The 23,005-nt window shown below is 45.8% G+C and overlaps 1 protein-coding gene across 18 annotated transcripts in view; it reads right to left on the bottom strand.

The window, feature by feature from the left end:
- Tenm2 (teneurin transmembrane protein 2) overlaps positions 1 to 23,005 on the bottom strand; it is a 2,558,256-nt gene that overhangs the window by 38,498 nt on the left and 2,496,753 nt on the right. For 14 of the 18 annotated variants that reach the window (XM_078052148.1, XM_078052158.1, XM_078052140.1 and 11 more), the window contains 7 exons: positions 22,592 to 22,802; positions 17,713 to 17,832; positions 14,469 to 14,730; positions 13,468 to 13,735; positions 9,633 to 9,776; positions 8,966 to 9,215; positions 2,537 to 2,557 (listed from right to left, as the gene is read on the bottom strand). In XM_078052148.1, coding sequence (XP_077908274.1) covers positions 2,537 to 2,557; positions 8,966 to 9,215; positions 9,633 to 9,776; positions 13,468 to 13,735; positions 14,469 to 14,730; positions 17,713 to 17,832; positions 22,592 to 22,802 — 1,276 coding nt within the window. The remainder of the gene's footprint in view (positions 1 to 2,536; positions 2,558 to 8,965; positions 9,216 to 9,632; positions 9,777 to 13,467; positions 13,736 to 14,468; positions 14,731 to 17,712; positions 17,833 to 22,591; positions 22,803 to 23,005) is intronic. The other 4 variants (XM_078052210.1, XM_078052175.1, XM_078052184.1 and 1 more) reach the window with 2 other exon arrangements.

Raw genomic sequence — 23,005 nt, 5'->3', positions numbered from 1 at the left:
AACTGAGGATCAAAGCTGCCTGGTGATGTCCCCTTTTTACTCTATGCTTCATCAGTGACTTCAAGGTACTAGATCATGAATAGCGAGGCAACCTAAGAGTTTTCCTAACTTTGTTATGAGAAGCTCCCTGGAGCCATCTCCAATCTGAGGATCTCAGATCTTTTCATTGTTCCTGGGTATAGACACAAATCAAGTTGGCATTTAGTGGGAAGAGATGTGAGCCTCTTGCAATCACATCCAGAGTCTGCGTTGCTGAGGGAGGAGATGTAGTTTTCCAATCATGGGTAACATTGAGGTCATAGGTATGAACCCAGAACCACCAGGGCCCTAAGGAGCACTTGGGAATGCATAACTTTGTGTGCGTGAAGTGTATTATGTAAGTGTAAGTTTCAGAAGCCTGGACAATTTGTCTGCCATGCATCTAGCTAACCAGTACAGAGAAACACTATGTTGGCTCATAATCAAGACACAGGAAATTCAGAACTCAACTTGTACTCAGCTGGTGACCTTAGGTAAGTCTTTTGGTTGCCCTGGGTGCTCGCCTCCTTACTTGGGAAATGAAGAAATCAAACTGAATCATTGCTAATGTTCCTTCTGACTCAAAACCTACCAGATCTTCCCTTTGCAGTGTCTGTCACTCATGGAGGCTGGGGTGAGTGTTCATGCTATTTCTATACTGGCTATTCAAATCACATCTCCAGGAGGCGAACAGGGATTGCTCCTCTGCCCCAGTGCGGGGGAGCAGCTTTCAGGGCCACTTGCCAATCAAGAGCATGGTCTGTTCTTCCTGGTATTAATTATACTTGGTGCAACAGGAGCAGAGGGGCTGGGCGAGGTGAAGGGAAAGTGAGGGTGATGATAGTATTGGATGAATTTGTCCTGTAGACATTAGCTGGGAAATTACCAATTAAAACACTACCATTTGGGTTCTTTCCCAAATTAAGGAAAAAAAAAAACAGATCTAGGGAGCTATTTTTAGGAACAATTTGTGAGTCGAGACCATCTTTAATTCCAGCTTCTCCTCAGGTTGCTATTAAGACACATAATTGAACTAGAAGTCAAGGTCTTTCTAAAATTCCAGCCTAGACAATAGTTGGAAAGAGTAGGCTAGGTGGGTTCCTCTCCTCTCCTCTCCTTCCCTTCTCCTATTTCCTCCTCCTCCTCTCTCTCTCTTTTTTTGGTTAAGTCATTAGAGAATATCCATACATGCAAAACAAATTAGGGCAGAAAGGGAAAACTTTGTGCCGAGTTTTAATTAGATGCTGCACTCTTATGAACACACGGTAGCCGGCACCATCAACAGAAAGAGGCAGGCACCGCACATCTGTGCCTATCTACGAGCAAGACAATTAATTTTGACTTTCTAGGGAGCCAGATTTGAGGAGGCTTTTCCAGATCTCCAGCATAAGAGCGGGCAGCTGGGGGCGTGGGGTGAATGCCTGCTCAGGAAACTGTGGCTCCACATGGCCTCACATTCATTCCAACCACGGTGCTCCCAAAGAGGCTCGGGTCAGATGGGCAGTGCTGCTTCCACAATCTGTGGCTTAAGATCAGCGCAACATGCAAGGGGTGCTCTAACCAGCCAATCTGGGGCACCAGGGAATAAGAAGGCAGAGGACTCCTCCTAGCCATGGCCTTTCCACTGACTGTGATGACCTCATACAATTGGACTTGCTTCTTTTTCTAATTTTCTTCCAATATCATAAAGATGCCCCTTTACATTACATGACCCGGACTGAAAAGAATAGTAGCAATATAAATTGCTCTGTTTGGTCTCCTCTTCCAAATAAAAATCAGGTCATTTTTCTTCAAGAACACTCTTGCTATATCTATCTTGGTGCAATGCTTGCGTACATACACAGATGTGTGTGTTGTGTACTTTGTATGTGAACTCTTCCAGTATAGTTTTAAATGATGACCTTGGATCAATGGAATGACAGAGGTCATTTAGATTAAAAAGTACTTGGTCTTCACCCTTCATACCATTCAAAAGTGATTTAACTCCATGAAAATTCTCAATGCATCTGACTGTTGGATTCTTTCTGACCAGCAGATTGGCAATTAACTTGTGTGTGTGTGTTTTTTTTTAAATGACCATAAATCCAGGGGAAAAAAAATCATTAATGAGTTGAAAATGAGTTTTTGACCCGTTTCCAGTTCATTAAAGCTTTTGTGAACCCAGTCCAGCATTTACAAAAGCCAGAAGTTTGCCTCAACTGTTTAGCCCAATTACGGACCGTGCTGAGCAGTCGGGATAAAAGTTCACTGAGGGTTCATTATCTTGCACTTACATCTCCCGGAAATTCTAATTACTGTCAGCTTATTTGGTTGCTTTTTGACTGCATTTCATAATTGCTAAAGCTTATCATATCCACAACACACAATTAGCGCATAAAAAAAGTTACTATATTTGGTACATAAAAATATACAACATTACACAAGAAGCACGAAACAAAAAATAAAAAAAAATTAAAAGCAAACACAAGGAAGCAAACGAACCATATCAAATTATATGGGAAAGAGTTCTTCGTCTTACCTATGTTTAAACTCTTTATTTCTTTATAGAAAGAAAACAGAAGGAAAAAAGAACAAACAGTTAGCTGAGGAATTGATGATAAAGCAAACATAACATTTTTTGTTTCTTATAATAAAGGTCCCCCCCACCAGAAGGCAGTCTTTTTCATTTTTTTTTTACCTCTAACTGACAGCTCCTAGCTCAATTACTTGAGAAGAACCCCCAATTTTGTTCTTCTCCAGGCCATTGGAAAATCCGGACCAGAATGCCTGGATTTCCTGACAGGCAATGTGGCTGTCATGTGACACAGGCAGCAACAGGTGAAACAGGACTTCTGGCTAATGAAGGGATGGCAGGTAGGTTACAGCTGGGGTGACACCTATTGTTGCAGTAATGGTTCCTGCAAGTGTGGTGGTGCAAGGATTCTGACCCCAAGTTCAAGGTCAGCTGCAAAGAGCACTGTGACTCATTTGCGATGTCTTTCCTGGATATGGAGGGAGCAGGTCACATCTGTACCACTCATTTGTCATTGGTGTATTACAGGGTCAATGGTACCTTAAGAAAGGGCCCTCTTCACACCAGACTGCAGCTGAGCCAAGGCTCTGTTGAATGTGAAAGGCAGAACCATTTCCTATCTCTGCTCTCTGCCTCCTTCCTCCCCGTATTCCACTTGCATGTGTGAGACCCCAAACGTGCCTTCTTTCTCACAGTAACACCCAATATTGCCACTACGGTCATAATGAAATTCATAGGCTCCAACCTCCTCTTGTGATCGGAGCCAAAGACTCCATTTACCATTCATTTTTGAAGAACTAGGAAAAGTTTTGTTGCTTTTTCTTTAAAGAACAAAAATAATATTTCGATTTCAACAGGAAACTGGCTGAAAACTAACACCAGGGAGAGGAGGAGTCAGGAAAGCTGCTCCCCATTCCTGAGGCTTCTGGGTCAAGGTGGAGGAGCCCCTGACCCTTCGTTCCCTTCCAGCAAAGGGAAGAGGTTTCAGGGGAGGCACACGGAGAGTTCAATGCCCTGATTCCTGTTTAGGTGCAGCCCGGGCCTCTGCCGGGGGCCATCATTAGTGGTGGGTTTGCACAGGGATTACATTTTTATATTTTATTCTAACGTGTTAGTTTTTGCTAAAAAAAAAAAGTTAATTAAATGATGCTGATAACTCCTGAGCTCTGACTGACATAGTGCAATTTAAGATTCATTCTGCAAAGCCTGGTGTGTCAGGGTGGCAGCCGGGAATTCTCGCGTCTATTTTATATTGCTTAATGAAAGTGAAATGTTATCTGCCACCAGTGGTAGACATATTTGGCTCTTAATTATTGAAATATCAATTCCACTTTTTTTTTTTTTTTAGTCAAGATTTTGTGAAAAGACTGGATGGGATTTGGGTTTGCAGACCTGACCTACTTCTTTCCCGAGAACATCTGCTTTAAGTTGATTAATATAGTATCTATGTTGGGGGAAGGACAAAGGAAGGGGTATGGGATCAAGTCCCTGGAGAGCGGAGAGTCCGAATGATCACATGGATATGAGCTCTGGGTACAGATGAAGTCACTGCTACTCTGGTCCAGGGTCATTAACAGGTTGGGTGCTTAGCAGGCAACACACCAAAATTACAGCATCATTGAGTCAGCCTATGTAGATGAGTACAGATGCCCTACTTACAGGGGACAGGCCTTGGCTCTGTGTGCAGTCTCAATAGCACAAATACGCCCTTTAGATGTACCCTCTGAGGACAAAGTGGTGTCTCTGATTTAAGAATTGAGATGGATCATGTCTGCTCACGGCAGAGTCCCAATGACCCCTTTGCCAAGCCTGTGGGGGGTCTTTCCTTGCCATCTCAGCCTGTCTCACAAAGTTGTCATCACACTGTCTTGTGATTTATGTTTGTGTGCTTGTCTTCCTCACTTCTTTGTGAACAGGATGGGACTTACTCATTTCTGTGTTGCAGATACTTAGCAGAGAATCCAGGAGAGAGTGAGGGGCTGGGGAAATGGGTTCCTGAGCCCAGGAAGCTTGGATTGCAAATGCTTTTAACCTTTAGTGCAGGACAAACCCTGCCTGGGACTAGCTCTGAGCCTTGGAGTTCTGCTCAGGACAGAGTTATAATTAGCTGAGACTCTTGTTGCTTGAGTCAGATAGAGCTGGACTGGCCACAGGCTTTTTTTTTTTGGTGGTGGTGTTGGTGTTCTAATTCAAGGGAGTTTGAGTTGGGGTACGTTGGTTTAGCTTTAGAAGGATGCGATTTAGCATCTAGTTAAATTGTTAGTTAAATTATTGCTAGTTGTTCTGGTCTAAGAATGGCGTTCAGGAATGCTTCTGCCCTACTGTGTTTATTCCTGCAGCCTCACCCAGTGTAGAATTCCAATACCACAAGGACATCGATGACACAATGGTCAGTGAGCATCAATGCGAAGAGTCTTTCGATTATTCACTGCACAAGAAAACTTGAAATGCCCAGGAATGCTATAGAGAAAGCTTCATAGAATTTTCCCCCAAAGTTTATGACTTTCACATTACCAATAATCAATGGCCAAGATGAAAGAAAGCTTCCTACTTCATTGATAATCTGGAACAAGTTTTGATCAGCCACACTGGGTGTGGGGGGGAAGACTAGAATATCTTTTTATCCTTTCTGCAGATAATATAATTAAAAAAAATAACTATCTTATTAAAAGACAGTCAAGGAGTAGGGAGCTAAAAAGTGTAGGAAAACAAGTCCCATGAACATGTAATAGGTGAAAACAAAAATACGAGGTGGTTTGTCTGAATTTTGGGATGTGTGTGCTGATTGCTGTTTTCTAAAAAAAAAAAAACAAAAAAAACCAAACTTGTCATTTGTTTCATTTTTTCATCCTAAATAACCTTGCTTCTTTTATTTTTAAAAGAAGGAGACCCCGAAACTATATTGGCTTTAGGCACCAAGAAATCTAGGTTGTTGATGATGAGAATGGTGCCCAGTACTATCCAAAACTTTACGGCGTCCTGGTGGTTACATTATTCTGGACTGCATGTTTTGTTATCTTTCCCTGCCTGACCCCTAACTTCTCAGCCCAACGGCAGAGCAAACTTGCATCTCTAACTGCAGCCCTCCTAACATTCGGTCCCACCCGGGAAGCCTGCCCTGGTGCTCAGCTTCTCTCTGGTGACTCTCATGGTCTTTGCCCTCCTTCCTGCCCCCCCTTCCCATTTTCCCACATCTCGGTCCCTTCCAGCCTGACCACATCTGGCTGGGACAACTCCCTTCTCTGTAGATTTTCCCTAAGGCAGAGAAGCCCTGGCCCCACCCTAACAGCACCATAAGAATGTCAGCAAGGAGAAGGTGTTTCAATGGAAAAAAGCCTATTGAATGTTATAACAGAAATTTATGTTTGAAAAATAAAAAGAATAATTCAAGAATTCCAAACATGAAAGAATAAGTGCGATTCTTAGATTCACAATAAGGGACCACATCAGAAAAAGGTAGAGAAGCACTGTCCCACTTCTTACTTATTTACCTATTTACTGCCTTTTATGGGGGGTCCCAGTCCTAAGATGGTCTCCAACTGGGAGACAGACAAGAAGGATTCTTTTATGAGAGAAAGTCACCCGAAGATGTGAGTGATTGGAAAATGTACCTTTCTCCTGAGTCCTTAGGTTTCCTAAGGACCAATTAGGGAGGGTGATAATTAGAGGAACGGAAAGGGACTGCTAAAGGTGGGACTTCAAGACTCTTTTGGGGAGAGGGTGTTGAAAATATGCTAAATCAAAGCACATAGGTGGTAACCACTTTACCAAGAGAAGGCTCTTTCTACCAGCAGAAGTTACCCAGTGTGTAGAGTTCTGCCCTCATATGTTTTGTGCAGGTAAAGGAATAGGGGAAGGGTGAGGAGCGCGAGAGAGCATGGAAATATTTAAACAGAATCCCAATCCTGAGGCTAAGCTCTGGGGTGGGTAAGGGGATGGGGTGGGCACTGAGTCCCCAAATTGAATCATTCAGCTGCCAACTCACAATGGAGACAAGACACAAGCAAGACAGGTCTCTTCCTCCCTCCCCCCCTCCCTTTGCTGGTTTCTGTTTTGAAGCGAGGGGATTGACAGCCCTTTGTTTTCAGGTATGTAAGTGGGAAGAGGAGAAGAATCAAACCAGTGTTCTTGTAAAAGCTCAACTTCTAATCAGCTCTGGGTTCCTGGCTGATGAAAGCAAGAACGAGTCTAGAGGCAGCGAAAGAAGGAAAAAACCAAACCACACAGCTGTCCAGGGAAATTGAGAGCCACATTCCTTCCAGCTGTCCTCCCTGTCACCAGGTGAGTGTGGTGTGGTTTGCTCTGGTTGGGCCACTAGCTTGTCCCTTTGATACTGTGGCCTCTACAGAGAGACGTGGAATCAAAGACCAGTTCTGACAAGGAGCAGAAGACTGGTTCTTTAACTCATGCTTCCTGTCTTGAGCACCTAGGGTAGGCTGGGCATGGCATTAAGGGGCGAAGGTGACCAAGACATCTGCGCTACAGAAGGTCACACACCAGGCCTTAAGACTTAGACACAACTGCATACCTAGGTAGTAAGTGGTATCAACTCTAACAAAAACTCAGAGCATTAAGAGACCCAGAGGAGGGTGAGAATTATTTTTATGAGGGCAATCAGGCTTGATGGGAGAGTGGCCCCTCAATGTGGACCTCATAGATGGATGTGAAGAGGTAGGTCAGTAGACACGACACTTTGGGTTGAGCTAGGTCAGCAGACATGACACTTGGGTTGAGCTGGTAGCACCAGTCAAGGTTTGGAGGTAAGAATGCACCAGGCAGAGGGTGATTTGGCTTTGAGTAGGAAGATCTATGGCAGGACAGGAAGGGCAGATGTGGAGGGTAGCAATGCCACATTAAATCATCCAACCCTTCCCTTTCTGCCTCCTCCACAGAAGGCCTGAAAAGAGGAGGGCTTATCTGGGCCAGAAAATGCAAAACAAATCTTGGGAAGGGGCTCTCCATGGCGAGGGGTGGGGAAGTGTTTTGGGGGGTTGGCAGGGATGGCCTGAGGGCTGGCTATGCAGCCTCCTCCACCATGCCTCCCTCTCACTCTGCTCATCTCGTGGATGCTACCCCCTCTTCCTCCACTTTGGTGTTTCTCCTATGGTGGCTCTTTGGCTCTCCAACTCAGCTTGGACTGCATGGACTTCCCCAGGTGCCCACCTCTCATGTTCTCTGAGCCCACGATTCCTCCCTTCTAGGCCCTCAGAGACCAGCACAGGCCAGTCCCATTCTCCTAGCTCCATCCCACTCCCTGCTTCCATCTTCAGTAGCCGCCCATTCCAATAAGAAAGCCCTTGTCCATGTGCTTAGGAAGTCCCCAAGATATCAGTGCTCTGGCTACCTCTCTGATCTCCTCCAAGGATGCTCCCCTGAGCTCACCATCACCCAGCCACACTGGACTTCTGTCAGCAGTCCCTTCAATACACCAGGTTATTGGCTGGCAAGAGGGCTTCTACACAACTTCTCTCTGCCCGAAATGCTGTCCCCCAGATCTCCCTATGGCTGACCTTGTTATTTGGGGATCAGACTGAAGGCCACTTAGGATGAGAGGCTCCTCTGGCTACTATATCCCATTCAGCCTCCTAATTCCCCTGACCGCACCATGTCCTAGATCTTACACTAGTAGATTTCTCTTAAAGCATGTAGTAATACTTGAAATCATTATTTAAAATTTGTCTACAATTGATTTTTTTCTGAGGCTCCTGAGTGGACTCCAAATGTAACAGCTGGGACTTTACTCCCCTCTGTGTTTTCCCCTATTCTCATGGCTCCTGGTGTATACAGACCCATTTCTCCCTCTATTTTACAGTTCTTCCTTGGGGTTGAGGGCCTGGAACCAACTATCCTGGGAAGAGCATATTTTCATGGGCTTTTTTGAGGGGTAGGGTGTCAGTATTTTCCCAGCACAGAGGAGTCTATACTTCAGGCTTAGTAGGAAGCAATGACCAGGAGGACATCTACCAAGGGAAGAAAGTTACCTAGCAAGCCCTGATGAAATTGTGCTACCTCCTATCCTCACGAATGTGCAGACATTTGGAGAATTTATAGAGAACTCAAGGACTGAGGCACTCGATAGAAATTTATGAACTAGCCAATGAATGTTAGTGGTTCTCAAGCTTCAATGTGCATCAGAGTCTTCTACAGAACTTCACAAAAATAAAAGACACCTTGGTCCTTTACCCCGTGTCCTCTGGAGACGAAAAGGTGTTATACCCTTGGTGGTAAATCAGCTGTTGACAATAGTTATCAAATCTGTGTATGGTGTGTCTTAGATACACCAAGCATGTCCCCAAATCCTTAGTTCATTCTAGGCCTAGATGTTGGAGCACATGGACTTTATATTCTATGGAGAACCCAAGTGCAGCCGCCATTCACCCAGAGACACTCTGGGGCAGTCGGGAGCACAAGAAGTTTGCCTGTGGGTTTATTTACCGTAACTCCAGGATGCTGGTCACGTTTCGAGAGGGAAAGATGCGCCGGATGTAATTGAAGTCGCCCACATAGAGACTCCCATCGATCCCCACAGCCAGGGCGACGGGGGCCAGCAGTTTGTTGCCTTCTGCAAGGCCATTACAGCTGGGACAGGAAATGCTCCGCCGGCGGCCATTGCCCATGATGCTGGTGATGATGGCGGGCTGCTGGGTCAGAAACTGGTTCTCCCCAGTGCCTTTGTGTAGGATTCCTGGGGAGGGGAGGGAAAGTGGAGAGGTCACCACAGCTTTCTGGGGAGGACACTTGAATTGGCCTACTAAAGGTGAGGGGAAGTGACAGGAGAAGAGAAAAATTAGGAAACCTCTCCTTTGGTAGTTCTTCCATGTCTTCATGGGGATGAGAGAGCTTCCGTGGGAGGAGAACCCCCCAATGCTATGGTACGGGGTAAGAGAATGTTCGTAGGGACAACTGAAGAAGTATGAGGTAACAAACCATCCCAATGTTATTGACATTTAAAAGGAGAAAGTAAAGAAACCTATGACCTCTTTTTGGCCCCTGAAAAATGGCGGAGGGAAGGAGAAGGGCTCTCCCTGAAATGTCAAGGTTGGTGAGAATGTTCCAGAAAAGACACAAGGCTATAGGTAGGATAGGAGATGTGCTCACATACCACTCTTTACGTTGAGGATGTGGTGCTTGTCCAGGGACCAGCCACCGAGATTGGAAGGGTCCAGCTCAAATCCCTGGAGGAGGGCTGTCCTCTTCTCCCAGAGGATTAGACTGGGGCAGGTCTCATATTCGAAGCCCACAGACACTGCAGGACAAAGGGTGGGCAGAGTGGGAGAAAAGAGAGTCCATTTGATTACTCCAGAGCTCCCCAGTAAAAAAAGAAAAGGAGCACATGTTCATGAGATACAGACTCTGTCCCCAAAACTCACTCTGAGGCAGGCTGATTGCTTTTGTCTTTGTGATTCCATTAAATTCAGATTTCGAGTTGAACTTGACCTTGAAACTTTACACAGTTGTACTCTGTGGGGAGGGAAAGACCTCTGCAATGAACAACAGGCTTTCAAAAATGACCCCAGTGATGTGGATGGAAGAGAGGAATCTTTAAAACCCTGGTGCTGAATGAAGCTCCTTCGGAGATGGGTAGGAGACTGTCTCTCGGCTGATGTCTGGGGAATATACGTGTTATATCTATTGCTATTTATTTTTGCCCCCTAGGACAAAGGCCTTTGGAAGCATAGTGGCTCATCGATATGGAGACTCTAGGGGCAACAGCTTGTGTAAGCTGAGGCACTTTGTATAGCAGTGCCTCTCTTGTACCTGTGGGTTCTGTATGCGTGGATTCAATGAACCACAGACCAAAAACAGTTTTTAAAAATTGTGTCTGTACTGAACATGTACAGAATTTTTTCTTGTCATTATTCCCCAAACAATACAGTCTAATAATTATTTGCATGGCATGTATATCGTATTAGGTACTATAAGTAATCTGGCGGTGATTTAACATAGATGGGAAGATGTGCAAAGCTTATATACAAACACCGTGCTGCTTTATTAAAGGGACTCAAGCATCCTCCCTCAGGTTTTGAGATCCCCTGGGGTATTGTGGACTGGGAATTGGTGGACCCTGAGGGATGACTGTATGTTCACTCAATATGCCAGAAAGTGCCACTAATAAGGGGTTCAGCCTGCTGGGTATATGGAAGTTCACTGGGGGACACGATCCCAAAACTTGGCTATAAAACACTTGATTTGCTACACAGACAAATGGGAGAAGGAGGAGAGATGGACACTAATCTTATTTGGGTTCTAGCCTTATGCCTTGAGGCTCCATTTTCCCCATGAGTCCAGCAGGCTAAGTAAAGCCCCTGTTTCTTAGAGCTGTAGTAAGGACACACACGAAAAGGGCTGAGAAACTGTGCATTTTTAATTGGAACACTGCTCTTGAAATATAAGGCATTGTTATTATTGCTGTTCCTAGTACATTAGACTCTTAACTATGTGTATCACCTTTGGGGATTCTCTGCAGCTTTTAAAAAATCCTGAGATATGGAAGGGTCGATAAGAACGGAGGGCGCATTTTATTGAAGAAACACCTCCCTCCCGTATTTCCTAGTTTGTCCTCTGAAAATGCGTGAAACAAGGACCCACACAGAAGCCAACAGGGTTGCTGAGGCCAGCTGGTGGCCTTGGTATATTATTCCTCGCTGGAGAGAAACGGGGCTCCCTGCAGAGATGGCTGGAGAGAGGCTGAGCAAGAGAGAACAGACCATGTAACCCTGGGAGACAGCGAGGGAGGAGTCAGACTCCACTAGGGTCACCTCAAAGGATTCTGGAGTCAGTGTGAAGAGGCTCCCAGTGACCAAAGTGGGACCTGCTGACCATGAGTCAGGATAGGGACTCTAACAAATTGAAACAGCAGCAACATTTCAGTCCAGGAGTTCACAAAGTTATTTAAAAAACGTTAATCCACCCCCCTTGGAGGATGAACTGTCTGAGTATATGGAAAACTAGTAAATAAAGGGAAGAAAGCATTTGCTCTTTCTTTCCTATTGGAACTCTGCCTCAAATAATTAAGTAGTTAATGAGAAAGCATCCCTGTGTCAAAACATTTCTGATAATAGATGAAAAAGTAATGACAGAATTAAAATATCATTTTACAATCCCTAATGACCTAAAAGACTTAAGCCACGAGCCATCTGTGGTTCCTGAAATCAGGAAGGACACATAACCCCGTGCTCCCGGTGTTAAGGACACAGCACCACCTGACAAGCTGTCCTACCAAAGATAAAATCAAACCTCAAGACCCAACTGTCAATTTACAGGAGGTTTATAGGGGACAGAGGAACGGGTTAAACGGCCACGATCATGCAATCTGGAAACGGAAACACACTTCAGGAAATGGACTTTGGGAAGTCCTACAGGCGAACAACTCAGGGTCTTTGGGAAATATAGAGGTGCAAAAAAGAGAAAGTTGGAAAATGAGACTTAAAATTTTAAACAAGTAAAGAGAAACCAGCCAATTGCAAAAAGTGGGTCCTTTTGGATCTTGATTCAACAAATAAATCTTTAATGTTTTATGATATCTAGGAGACAACTGAAATATTGAATCATGGCAGGCTATTAGACGACATTAAGAAATTGTGACTTGTGGTGATAACATTGTCATGGTTTCCACATGCTTTCTCGAGATGCATTCTACAGTATTCCAGATGAGAGAACGTGATCTCTGGGATGTGCTTTAGAAACACCCAAGAGGTAAGGGGGAGACTGAAGGCACGGGAAAACAAGAATCATCACAGCATAAGGGCACAGCTGGAGCACCCAGGGGTGTATGGCCATAGTCAGTCTCCTTGTTGGTATTGGCTAAAGCCAGGTATGATTCGTCTCTGATTAGCTAGTGGTGTTCTTTATATTAAATGTACTAGGTTCTCCCATAACTTCTACTGTCTTCATTCAATTACCAACTCCATTCATTGATGAAGCCTACTGCCAGGGCCACATCCTGAGCACGTGTGACCTGCTGGCTTCAGGACCTTAGAGAACTCTGGCAGTCTCTCCTCTGCCTTGTGGGGATCTCGGTAAAGTCCACTTGGGCTATTGAGAGGTCACCTAAGACCAAGGACTTAGCACACTGCCCTCTGCACAAAGGGAATGGCTGATAACACTGGCTGCCAATGAATTACAGGGAACATTTCTAAGTGTGCTGGTCTGTGGTTTTGGTCCTTGACTTCTGGTTCTTGAAAACCACACATCAATCGGTGAAAAGAAAGCAGGAGTCTGGGTTTTAATCAATTCCTATATGGTTTTTCCCAAGCGGGAAGATTCCAGGTAGATATTCCACCATGTACATCTCCGGTAACCACAGGACCCTTTTCTTAGGGTGAATTTTCCTAAGTGGGGAGCGTGTGATTCCCTCAAAAAACAAAGCCTTGGAACACAGTACCAGGCTTTCAGACCTGCAGTCCTGAGGCCTTATCCCACCACATATCCTGTGCCATTTGCAAGCGCTCTCTCAGGAACGTGCCTTAGTCCTTGTCTGCTTCTGTCCCTTCACTTCCAATATCCCTCGGGTCCACTGCACGCCAACCTCACTGGCCTTCTCTGTCCTCTAACACACCCCACTCTTCTCTCTGCCTGCAGTGCTCTCTTTCTGATTTTCAAAAGGCTCCTTCTTGTCATTCAAGCCTGTGTTTCAATGTCACCTTGCTGAGAAGCCTTCCCTGAATGCCCATCCAGGGAGGTGTCCTCTCCCCAGCATGGGCCATTTTTATCTTCTTATTAACCCTCTTGGTACTGCCTCATTTGATCTGAGTTTCATACCTCAACCCCCCCACTAGAGCACAAGGCCCATGGAAGAGGCACCTGGTCTGTCTTATTGACCTTTGTGTATTTATCTACTAGAATAGTGCTTGGCATCCACTAGAACTTCAATAAATAGTGACAGAATGAACACATCAAAATCCGTGAATGAGTACGTGGTTGAAATGAAAACTTACCCACAGCATCTGAGAGTCCATATACTCTTTGCCCATAGGCATCTGTCTTATCCCAGATAAAGGTGTAGGCCAGGTTGGGAGATGCTTGGAAGGACTTCTGGAAGAGATGCCCCTCTACAGCAACCATCAGGTGAACCCGGATGAGGTTTAAGGGCACGGTGGACTGGGTCATGGTGATCTTCAGCAGTGACTTGTACCCTGCGGTTCTGGAGCTCAGGTAACGAAGCTTCACATTGGAGCCAGGAAGCTCAATTTCTTCATGAAGAACCTGGAGGGAAAGCAATTGGTTTCTGGACTCTCCCAAACACACCTCTGGAGGTAGACTGTCTGCAACCTGGCGCTGCCTCCCAAAGTCCCACACCGAAAGTGGGTGCATGAAACCACTTCCCCCAGCAGAGAAAGAAGAAAAGAAAAGAAAACCGACCGAAACTTCATCCTACGCCACGGAGAGAAGGGGCTAAGGTTATGATTTTGGGATTAATAATTATTCTTGGTCACTGTTGCGTTTCTTTTAGAAAACCACACTGTTGGCAAAAGATGTAAATAAGAACAGCAGGCTTTATTGCAGGCTGCATGCAAGGAGGCCACGAGAGGCTGTAATTATATGAACCTGCGACTTCCAGTGACAATAGTGTAAAGCAACAGGGAGGCAATGATGTGCCCTGTGTCGTAACACCGATGTAGATCATTAAAGCGCCTCTTATCATGGATCTCTCTGACTAACAGGAATCAAAGCAATTTGCAGGTGGTCTGCACGTATGTATATTGTTTTTATTTTATGAATAGCTCCAGTGACCGCCAAAGCCTTGAGTGACTATCTGCAAACACCATCCGGGAGGGCTTCAAACTTCTGTTGGTGGTGCTATATGTCTTCCTGTGCTCCCTCTCCTTTAGTATTAGTTTCGGGCCCCTCAGGAAGACAGGTGTGACAGGAGGAAGGCGGCTGGTTGGCATTGGTTAGGAAGTACCCAGCGTCCCACCCTGGTGCCCGCAGCTCCTACCTGGGTCTCAGGCACGATGGGATTCTGCCCAGGGGCAGCACTGAAGAAGGTGGACAGAGGGGAGGAGATGATGATTGGATCGGGCCGGACAAAGCCACTGAGGTCACAGCTGGGAATGGAGTTCTCCTCCGTCTTCATCACCAGGGTGTCCATGGCATGAAAGCTATTCCACGGCAGCCACACGGTGCGCTCCTGGCTCATGAAGGGGGCTCGCTCAAAGTGCAGGGTCAGGGCGGCACCCCCATTGGCGATCAGGTCAAACCTGGAGACAGGTAAATGGGTTCTCTGAGAGATGCTATGGGTAAGTTAATAATCTTCTCTGAGCCCAAGTTTCTTCATCTGTATAATGGGAATAATGATACTGACACGTGGTGTCTAAAAGAATGTAACATTGGGCTGGGGCTGTAGCTCAGTGGTAGAGTGCTTGCCTCACACGTGTGAGGCACTGAGTTTGATCCTCAGCACCACATGAAAATAAATAAATAAACAAACAAATAAATATTGTGTCCATTTACAACTAAAGAATATTAAAGAAAAAGATTAAAATATGAAGACCCCAGAGTAGGCACGAGCCAACTATGTCCCGTGGGGTGAGCCTGGCTCACACCACCTGTTTTGGCAAATAAAGTTTTATTGGCACGCAGCTATATTCATTTGCTTATGTAACCTCTATGGCTGTTTTCCTGCCACAGTGACAGCGCTGAGTTGTGGCAGCAGAAGCCACATGGCCAGCAAAGCCTAAAGTATTTACTCCCTGGCCCTTTGCAGAATGTGTTTGCTGACCTCTGGTGTAAAGCACTTAACACAGCGCAAGGCTGAGAGAAGTGTTCAGCAGACAGTGTGGTGACAGTGACGTGATGCTCGGACATTGGCAGGGGCTCACAGCACCATGCTTATAGCCAAACCATTCTGCTTCTGTCTCTGGCAATGATTCTTTCACTGTATTCCTGCTTGTTCCTGATGATCTGGGTGGAGGTGACCCACCAAGGGGATGAAAATACAAAAGCTCTGCTTTTCCCATTTCACAGAAAGGTAGGAGGTCAACAGAGAGTACCCTGCCTCCAACTCCCGGCTGTTCTCCTCTGGAATCTTCAGCTTTTTTGCAGAAAGCAGCTCTTCCATCCTGCTTCTATCAGAATCCCTACCGCTTGAATCAGAGTGAAAATACACTGATGACTGGCTTCATCCAAGTCTGGTAACATAATTGCTGTTTTCTAACAGATGTAAAATAAATGACCGAGGACCACATAGATATGAAGGTCAATATCACAGTACATTTAGTATGACAGTTTACATATGAATTTGTTTATATATGTATTTCCTGGGTATGCACGCTGTTGGGGAAGGATTTGCCTAAGCTGTACAAGAGACCCAAATGCCTCGAAGCAACATGGTTCCTAACTGGCAAGAAAGAATCAGCGGAAGAGTGTGGCCCATGCTATACTTATAACAGATTGTGGGATTCCTTGGAGCATTCCCAAACACGGCCTGGGACTTGCACGGCTTTTCAACCTGAGCAAACTGAAGAGGCACTGATCCAGGAGTTTGAATAGATGATCTTGGAGGTGGATTTGGACCCTAATTAGTCAGGGAGCATCTGAGGGGACAGGGGAGTGGAAGGGACAGACAGCAGAGGGAGGACTCAGAAGTGTCTTGTGCTGTTTCACAGGACTTTACAGAATTGCCTCAAGGCTGTTAGTTCTTCACGCCGCACTGACTTCCAAGAATGAACAAGGCCCCAAAGATCTTTGTGCAGTATCCGGTAACCATTCCAGTGCTTTTGAATAATTGGATTTGGCCATAGAAACCTCCTAGTAGAGCTACCAGACAGTTAATGACTGCAGCTGGTCCTCCACTTATGTTGGTTTTTACTTATGATTTTTCAGCTTTACAAGGCTATGAAAGTGATCTGCAGTCAGTAGAAACTCTAAGCACATCTGATCTCTTCCTGAGTTACCAACGTGAGGTCCAACAGTCCCGCACTTGCAGTGGCAGGGAGCCATAGTTCCCAGTCCATCACTAGGGCAAACAACCTGCTGCGCACTATGTCGCTAAGCAGGGATGTTTGGTAGGTCAGGTAGAATTCATGCATTTTTTAAAAATGTCACTTTCTTTATTTTTTGATATCTGAACTAAACTTCTTTTAAAAAAATATATATATTTTTTGGTTGTTGATGGACCTTTATTTTATTTATTTATATGTGGTACTGAGAATTGAACCCAGTGCCTCACGCATGCTAGGCAAGTGCTCTACCGCTGAGCCACAGCCCCAGCCCTGCATTTTTGACTTATGATATTTCAACTTATGATGTGCTTGGGATGTAAGGCACTGTAAGTTGGACACTGGTACTGAGGATTGGATGTGAATCCTTAGACCCCTCCTTTGGGTCTCAGTGTTGGAATGGTAAGGTGGATCTACTGTAGGCTGGTGGTTTTTAAAACTGTCTGCAAGGCTTATAGGACAGTAGGGAATAACTAGACTCCTCGCCAGAGAAAGCCAAGCTCACAGTTCTTACCTCCCACGCTATTCCCAGGATTTCTCAGAGTCTGGTTTTATAGAAAAAGTGCTGCATCAGGTTTACAGTGATGGACGCTTGCTTCCTTTGGAATGGCTAGGACAGCTGTGTGTGTGCTCGAGTTTCCAGTGCAGAGTCAGTGTTTTCCCCTTCCTACAGACTTCTTATTTTCTTATCGTGTGTTTAACTTTTGACTCGGTGCCCAGCAGGTTCAGGCAGAGACAGAGCTTTCTTCTTGGTGGGGGTGAATGGGCGCACGTTCTCAATCAGAAGATCACTGGGGACTGTTGCCTCCTTCACACAGCAGGGAGACTGCTAAATGTACTTAATTAGACTTCTCTGATTACAGCCCACCCCCTCAAAACTGTAGCGAAAACAACACAGCTCCTAGAGCCACAGATGAAAGCAGAAGGGGATCACCACAGGACGCTGTGTCGTGTGGATTCTTGTCACCCTGCACTGCCTTTGATTTAAAATCGGAGTTAGTTTCTAAGAAACCACCTTCTTTCTAGAATCTGCCTCCACCCCCCAGCACACACAGAACAGCATTTGTTTTCTGGTTGGGATACCACACAGGAAAGCATGGAGTGACTTGGGGGAATCCTCTCTGAAGGTCTGGTCTGGTGGCCACCTCACACAGGGAGCCACATAAACCCAAGCTGACTGCACCATGGCTCTCCGCCTCTGCACTCAGCCCTGGACAGGTCCCAGCCCACAGTGCTACTTACGTGCCATCCTGGCGGGTGATGGTGTAGCCATACTTTGGGTACTTAACAAAAGACACATTCACACCGACCAGGGGAGTCCCATCTGTAGTTACTACTTGGCCTCGGATGAGAGATACCAAGCTGGGAGAGAAAGAAACAGAGGTCTTTGAGCCACATGCAGGAGAAACAGATCAAGGGGTGCTGAGTTCTCTTTCCTTATTGCTACTGCTCCCTCATCTGCATCTGGTCCCCAGGCAAGGAGAAGGCCTTCAACATGAATTTCTAGCTCCACCTGACCATGTCTGCACAGAGGGATGGGCAGAGGGGAAGTCTCAATGTTTTGCTTTTCCTAAGAACAAAAATTCTGACATTCGAGGTGAAATCCCTCGGGCAGCCTGGCCCATCCCGGGGCTGGACAGTGGTCTCCCGTGTGCTTTCTCTCCAGCCTTGGCTGGGTTCCACTGCTTGATGCAGTCTGGCTTCTGCTTGGCCCGGGCTCCAGGCTGCCCTCATCCCTCACGTGCATGCTTTCGCCTGGCACACGAAGCATTATGCTCGGGTGAGAGCTTCCCCATCTGGCTGCTCATTTCCTAATTTGGTGCTGGAGCAAGGCCATGCCACGCTCCTCCTCCGGGCTGGGAGTCCGGGGCGCAGGGCAGCGCACACAGGTTTTATTATGAGGCTGGGATGTACACATACATAGTTTTTTGCTGCCCTCCAAGAGCAAAATTTCTCCCAATCTATAAAAGCCTGAGGAAAAGAGAACATTGGAGATATATTTCTTTCTGGTGAAAATAGCTTGGATTCTGGATTACATGTAGCTACATATTTTTCTCATGTCAAGTTCCAACTGTCCTGGGGGGTGGGTGGTTGAAATCTGACACTCGCATTTTTTTTTTTTTCCCTGATGTTAGGGAAAGCTCTTTCCTTCCAGACCACAGTAACTAGAATTTTCCCAACAATGCCAATTTCCAACCAACTTCCTCTGGGAAACCCTGCACCCAGCCATAGAGATGCTACAATATAGGTTGAGCATTCCTTATCTGAAATACTTGGGCCCAGAGGAGTTTCAGGCTTTGGAATTTTTCAGATTTTGGAATATTTGCATGTACATAATGAGATATCTTGGGGATGGGACCCAAGTCTCAACACAAAAATTCATTTATGCTTTCATATACATCTTATATACATAGCCTGAAGATGATTTGATACAATACTTTAAATAATTTTGTGCATGAAATAAAGTTTCATGATATGGAACTTCCCACTTAGGGAAGCCATACTTTGGGTACTTAACAAAAGACACATTCACCAGGCCACGCTGGTGCTTAAGGTATTTGGGATTTTGGAGCATTTCAGATTTTGAACTCTGGGTTTAGGGGCGCTCACCCTGTATTCTACGAAGAGCCATGTCTCCTGTCACCTGAATCCTCTAGACTTCATGGAGAAATGAGACAATGAGAAGCTCCACATCTTGCCCTTGAAGATACAGGGCAATTTGGTGAAAGCAAAGAGGTTCTCAGGCTCCCGGGTTCCTGGACACACTCCCAATTTCTGGAGTAGGCAATCAAGCTGACCCATTCTTTGCCAGAATCTTGTCAAGATTTTTGGAATGCATTTACTTTTGCAATCCCAAGTGTCCTGCAAACTGGAGGGAGGCTGTCTCCAAGCATCTCTCTTTCTATTAGTAATACCCCCCACTGTTCAACTCCAACCCTTTGACGATCTCAGGGGTGTTTAGACTGTTCCACTGACAGCTCTAATTGTCTGCTACTGGCTGCCTAACAAATGAATCTCATTTTTAGCTAGTTCCAACCACAATGCTAGAGTCTTTTGAAAGTAGAAAACTAATTTATGAAAATAATCCTTTTGTTCAATTCCATTTTCTTATCTTAGCTCAGACTTAGATTTCTTTAAGGCCTTACCAGACACTATTTTAAAATCGATGATGTGTGTTGATGACCACAAGGTACACAGTGGTTGTGATAAGAAAACAAAATCGGAAGTACATTCCACAGTGGGTTTCTTCCCCCCTTCCTTTTTTTTTTTTAAATTTCTTTTTACAACTGCTATTTTTTTTTAAAAAATCAGTCCTGTAGCACAAGACTGTGCAGAGCACCATAGGAATAAAAGGGGCTGGGCTGCCTGAGATTTCTACCCTTCTATTTTTCTAATTCTTCATTGTTGCTGGCTTTCTATCGTTTCCAGGCAGCCAATTTGCAGAAAAGATTCAGCTAAGACATGCTATCAGTTCATTTCTATTTATGATTATTGATGTGTAACAATTATCACATTATCTAGATAGTGAGATCCGCTCTATAAATTATAGTGGTGGAGTCAAGGCATTTTAGTTATTTTTGTCTGCCATTATCCAGGGAACGCCTTTGAGAAGTCTTGAATTAAGTTCCTTTTTACTCCTGGCTTTGTCCTTCATTATTTGTCAGGCAATGAGGTACTGAAATCCACATGCTTATTGAACTTCGACCTGCGCCTTGGAGTACAGTTTGGTATTGCGTGGATCTGGGCAGACAAGCTGGAGTGGATCATCAGAGCTCCAGAGAATTCTCCATGGCAACTTCCTTTTGCTCAGATCTCTGGGCTGGGATAATCCCCTGAATATATTTTGGGGTCCCTGCCTGCCCCCCTGCCTATTGGCCCTCACTTGAGATGCCTTTTGGCAATGGTAACTGTTGCTGGGGAGGAGAGGAGGAAGTTACGAAGGGATAGGTGGAGGAAGAGGATGAAAAGGAGACTGTCAGGATTTAGGGTAGAAATAATGAAATGTAAATTAGGGAGCAGATGGAAGTTGACCAGGGGTCTTTGGAGGATGTGTTCAGAAACCCTCCCAGAGTTAGGAGTTAGGGAGCAGAGGAAACACTTCCTTTTTGGTCAGAGAGTTGTGGTTTGTTTATTTATTTATTTATTCATTGTTTATTTATTCTTCTATTAAAACAGCAACATACTGTGAGTAGAATGTGATACCTATTCTAATGGTGCTCATCTAGAAAATGAGGTTCATGAGCCCAATGTGGCACAGTTAGGAAGTGTCAGGGTGGAAAGAGAAGAGGGTGGAGATCACCGTTTCTCTTGCATTATTATTTATTTTTCTACTTTATGTTTGGTGACGTCAGAACAGGGAAGCTGAAGTTGTTGACTTAAGGTGATTTTGTTTAGCAGTCTATTCAAAATGGCTGCCGATAACTGGGACAGCCCAACTTTCCAGAGGATTCTAGGAGGTTGCGGAATGGGCTGCACCAACTCCTACCTTTTCCTGTGCCATCGAGGCTAGACTCTCAGGGAGAGAGTCTAGAAGGGTGGGGACAATCATGGCCCCATAGTGTCTCCTCCTCCCCATGGTGTTTCCTCCCATGGGGACAGTCATGGCCCCATGGTGTCCAAAATGGGAGTACCAAGAGAATCACCAATTAAGCTCCTGTGAAAAGTGAAGTCTAGTATTCCCCGTCCTGCTGGGCCTGAGAAACAGGCCTTCCTGAGGATGTAGGCTGGGCGAGGAGGAGGAGGAAGGGGAAGAGGAGGGCAGTACATTTCAGAGGGATATCCTCTGGTGTCCTGTTGCATAGGAGGGGCACAAGACTGGGCAATAGTCAGGTGTTTTATATTGCAAAATAGCCCAAAGAGAGGGTTTTAAATGTTCCTACCATAAGGAAATGACAAATGTTTAAGGTGATGAATATTCTATTTTGTCAGATTCGATCATTTCACAACGTACGGATGAGTCAGAATGCTACATTACAACCCAAGAATATGTACCAAATATGTCCCATTAGTATATGTCAACCAAAAAAAAATTCAAAATTTAGAAAAAGAAATAGAGAAGAAAGGTGGAGGGTGGGGCGTGGGAGAGAATGGTGCATGAGGGGGCTGTCAGAAGGACAAGGGATCAGGACCATTTCGCTCAAGTTCCTAGATGCTAGAGGTTTTGTGGATGAGGACCCCAGCAGTTTTGATTTTTCCTCATGAAGGGGCACAGAGATGGAGCGGGGTAACACCAAGAAGACCTTGCCCCATGTCTTACACCACCAGATGGGGATCTGGGCCCATGGAGACAGAGATCAATCGTGTCCAGCCAGGCCCCTCCTGTCCCTTCCTTCTACCCTCGGATGCACATGGGAGAAGGAAGGTACCTAGAAGGTAGATGGATGGTTGGGAGGTGCCTCGTGGTGAAATCTTCCCTTTACTCTCGAGGCACAGTTCCAACTTGTCCTGGCCTGAAGGGAAGGGCCAAGGTGGCCACAAAATAAATTCAGAATTTGACCCTAGAATATTCATAAAACCTCAAATCAGCAACCCAGAGCAAAGACAGACTGGCGAGAATGAGTGGCCCCTGCCCATAATGGGCCACGAGGAGACGCCAGGGGTGGAGCTGCCGTGAGCATCGAAGTCATCGGCACATCTCTGGCTCGTCCTAGGTGCTCAATACATCCTCCCCACTGGCATCATCGTGACTCCAAGATGCCAGGATGATAGGTTATGTTATCAACTTAATAACAGCTGTCAAAAAGCCTCTACTGAATGAACTATTTAAGCAATGCTCAAACAAAAAGTCACTCTCAGAGGCATTGTAAAGGGAGATTTAAAAGAATGACAAGAGTGTCATAAAATAATAGATCATAACAATGATCTCAAAACGGGGGAATCCACAGGTTATCTCCAGCAATTCTGGATCGAAGGCGGCCAAGTCCTACAGCGTGCACCGGGCTCTCTGCTGGAGCCTGGAGTGAGGGAAGGGCTTTCTAGGAGCCTGGCAGGGAGCAAGCCTCAACTGGGCCATTTCCAGGCCAACGGGGCTCATGGAAAGGGAGGAGCACTTCCCCCTGTCCCAGTGCGGGGGGTGGGGAGCTGGTGATGGCAGCAGCCTGTGGGGACACAGAGTGCTTACCTGCTGTTGAAGGGGTTGTCTCCAGGAATGATGTGGGTGCTGTCCTTGCCTGCCAGGAGCTTGATGCGATCGTAGAAGGACTTCACAGCTGGCCACTCCGTCTGGCCCTGCTGAATGATGTCCATGGGGTCCCGGGAGCCCCTGCAGAGAGGGCTGTTCTGACAGGCCGTCTGCAGGCAGCAGTCGGGGTCCAGGCAGTCTACCAGGCCATCTGGAGGGGCAGAGGCAGAGCCAGGGTCAGTGGATTTCATGGCACTCGGCCGCTTGGAGATGCTCACACTTGTCACCGTCCCACCTTCCCCAGGGGCCTTGAATTGGCAGGTTCCGCACAGCAAACCTCGTATCATTCCAACCTATGTGCATCGAAAATAAAGGACTGAAAGGACGTGACTGAAAATGTTGACAGTCGCTGTC

The sequence above is a fragment of the Ictidomys tridecemlineatus genome, chromosome 1 (assembly GCF_052094955.1).
Source record: "Ictidomys tridecemlineatus isolate mIctTri1 chromosome 1, mIctTri1.hap1, whole genome shotgun sequence".
Classification (NCBI taxonomy): domain Eukaryota; kingdom Metazoa; phylum Chordata; class Mammalia; order Rodentia; family Sciuridae; genus Ictidomys; species Ictidomys tridecemlineatus.
This window is presented reverse-complemented; position numbering and strand designations above follow the sequence as displayed.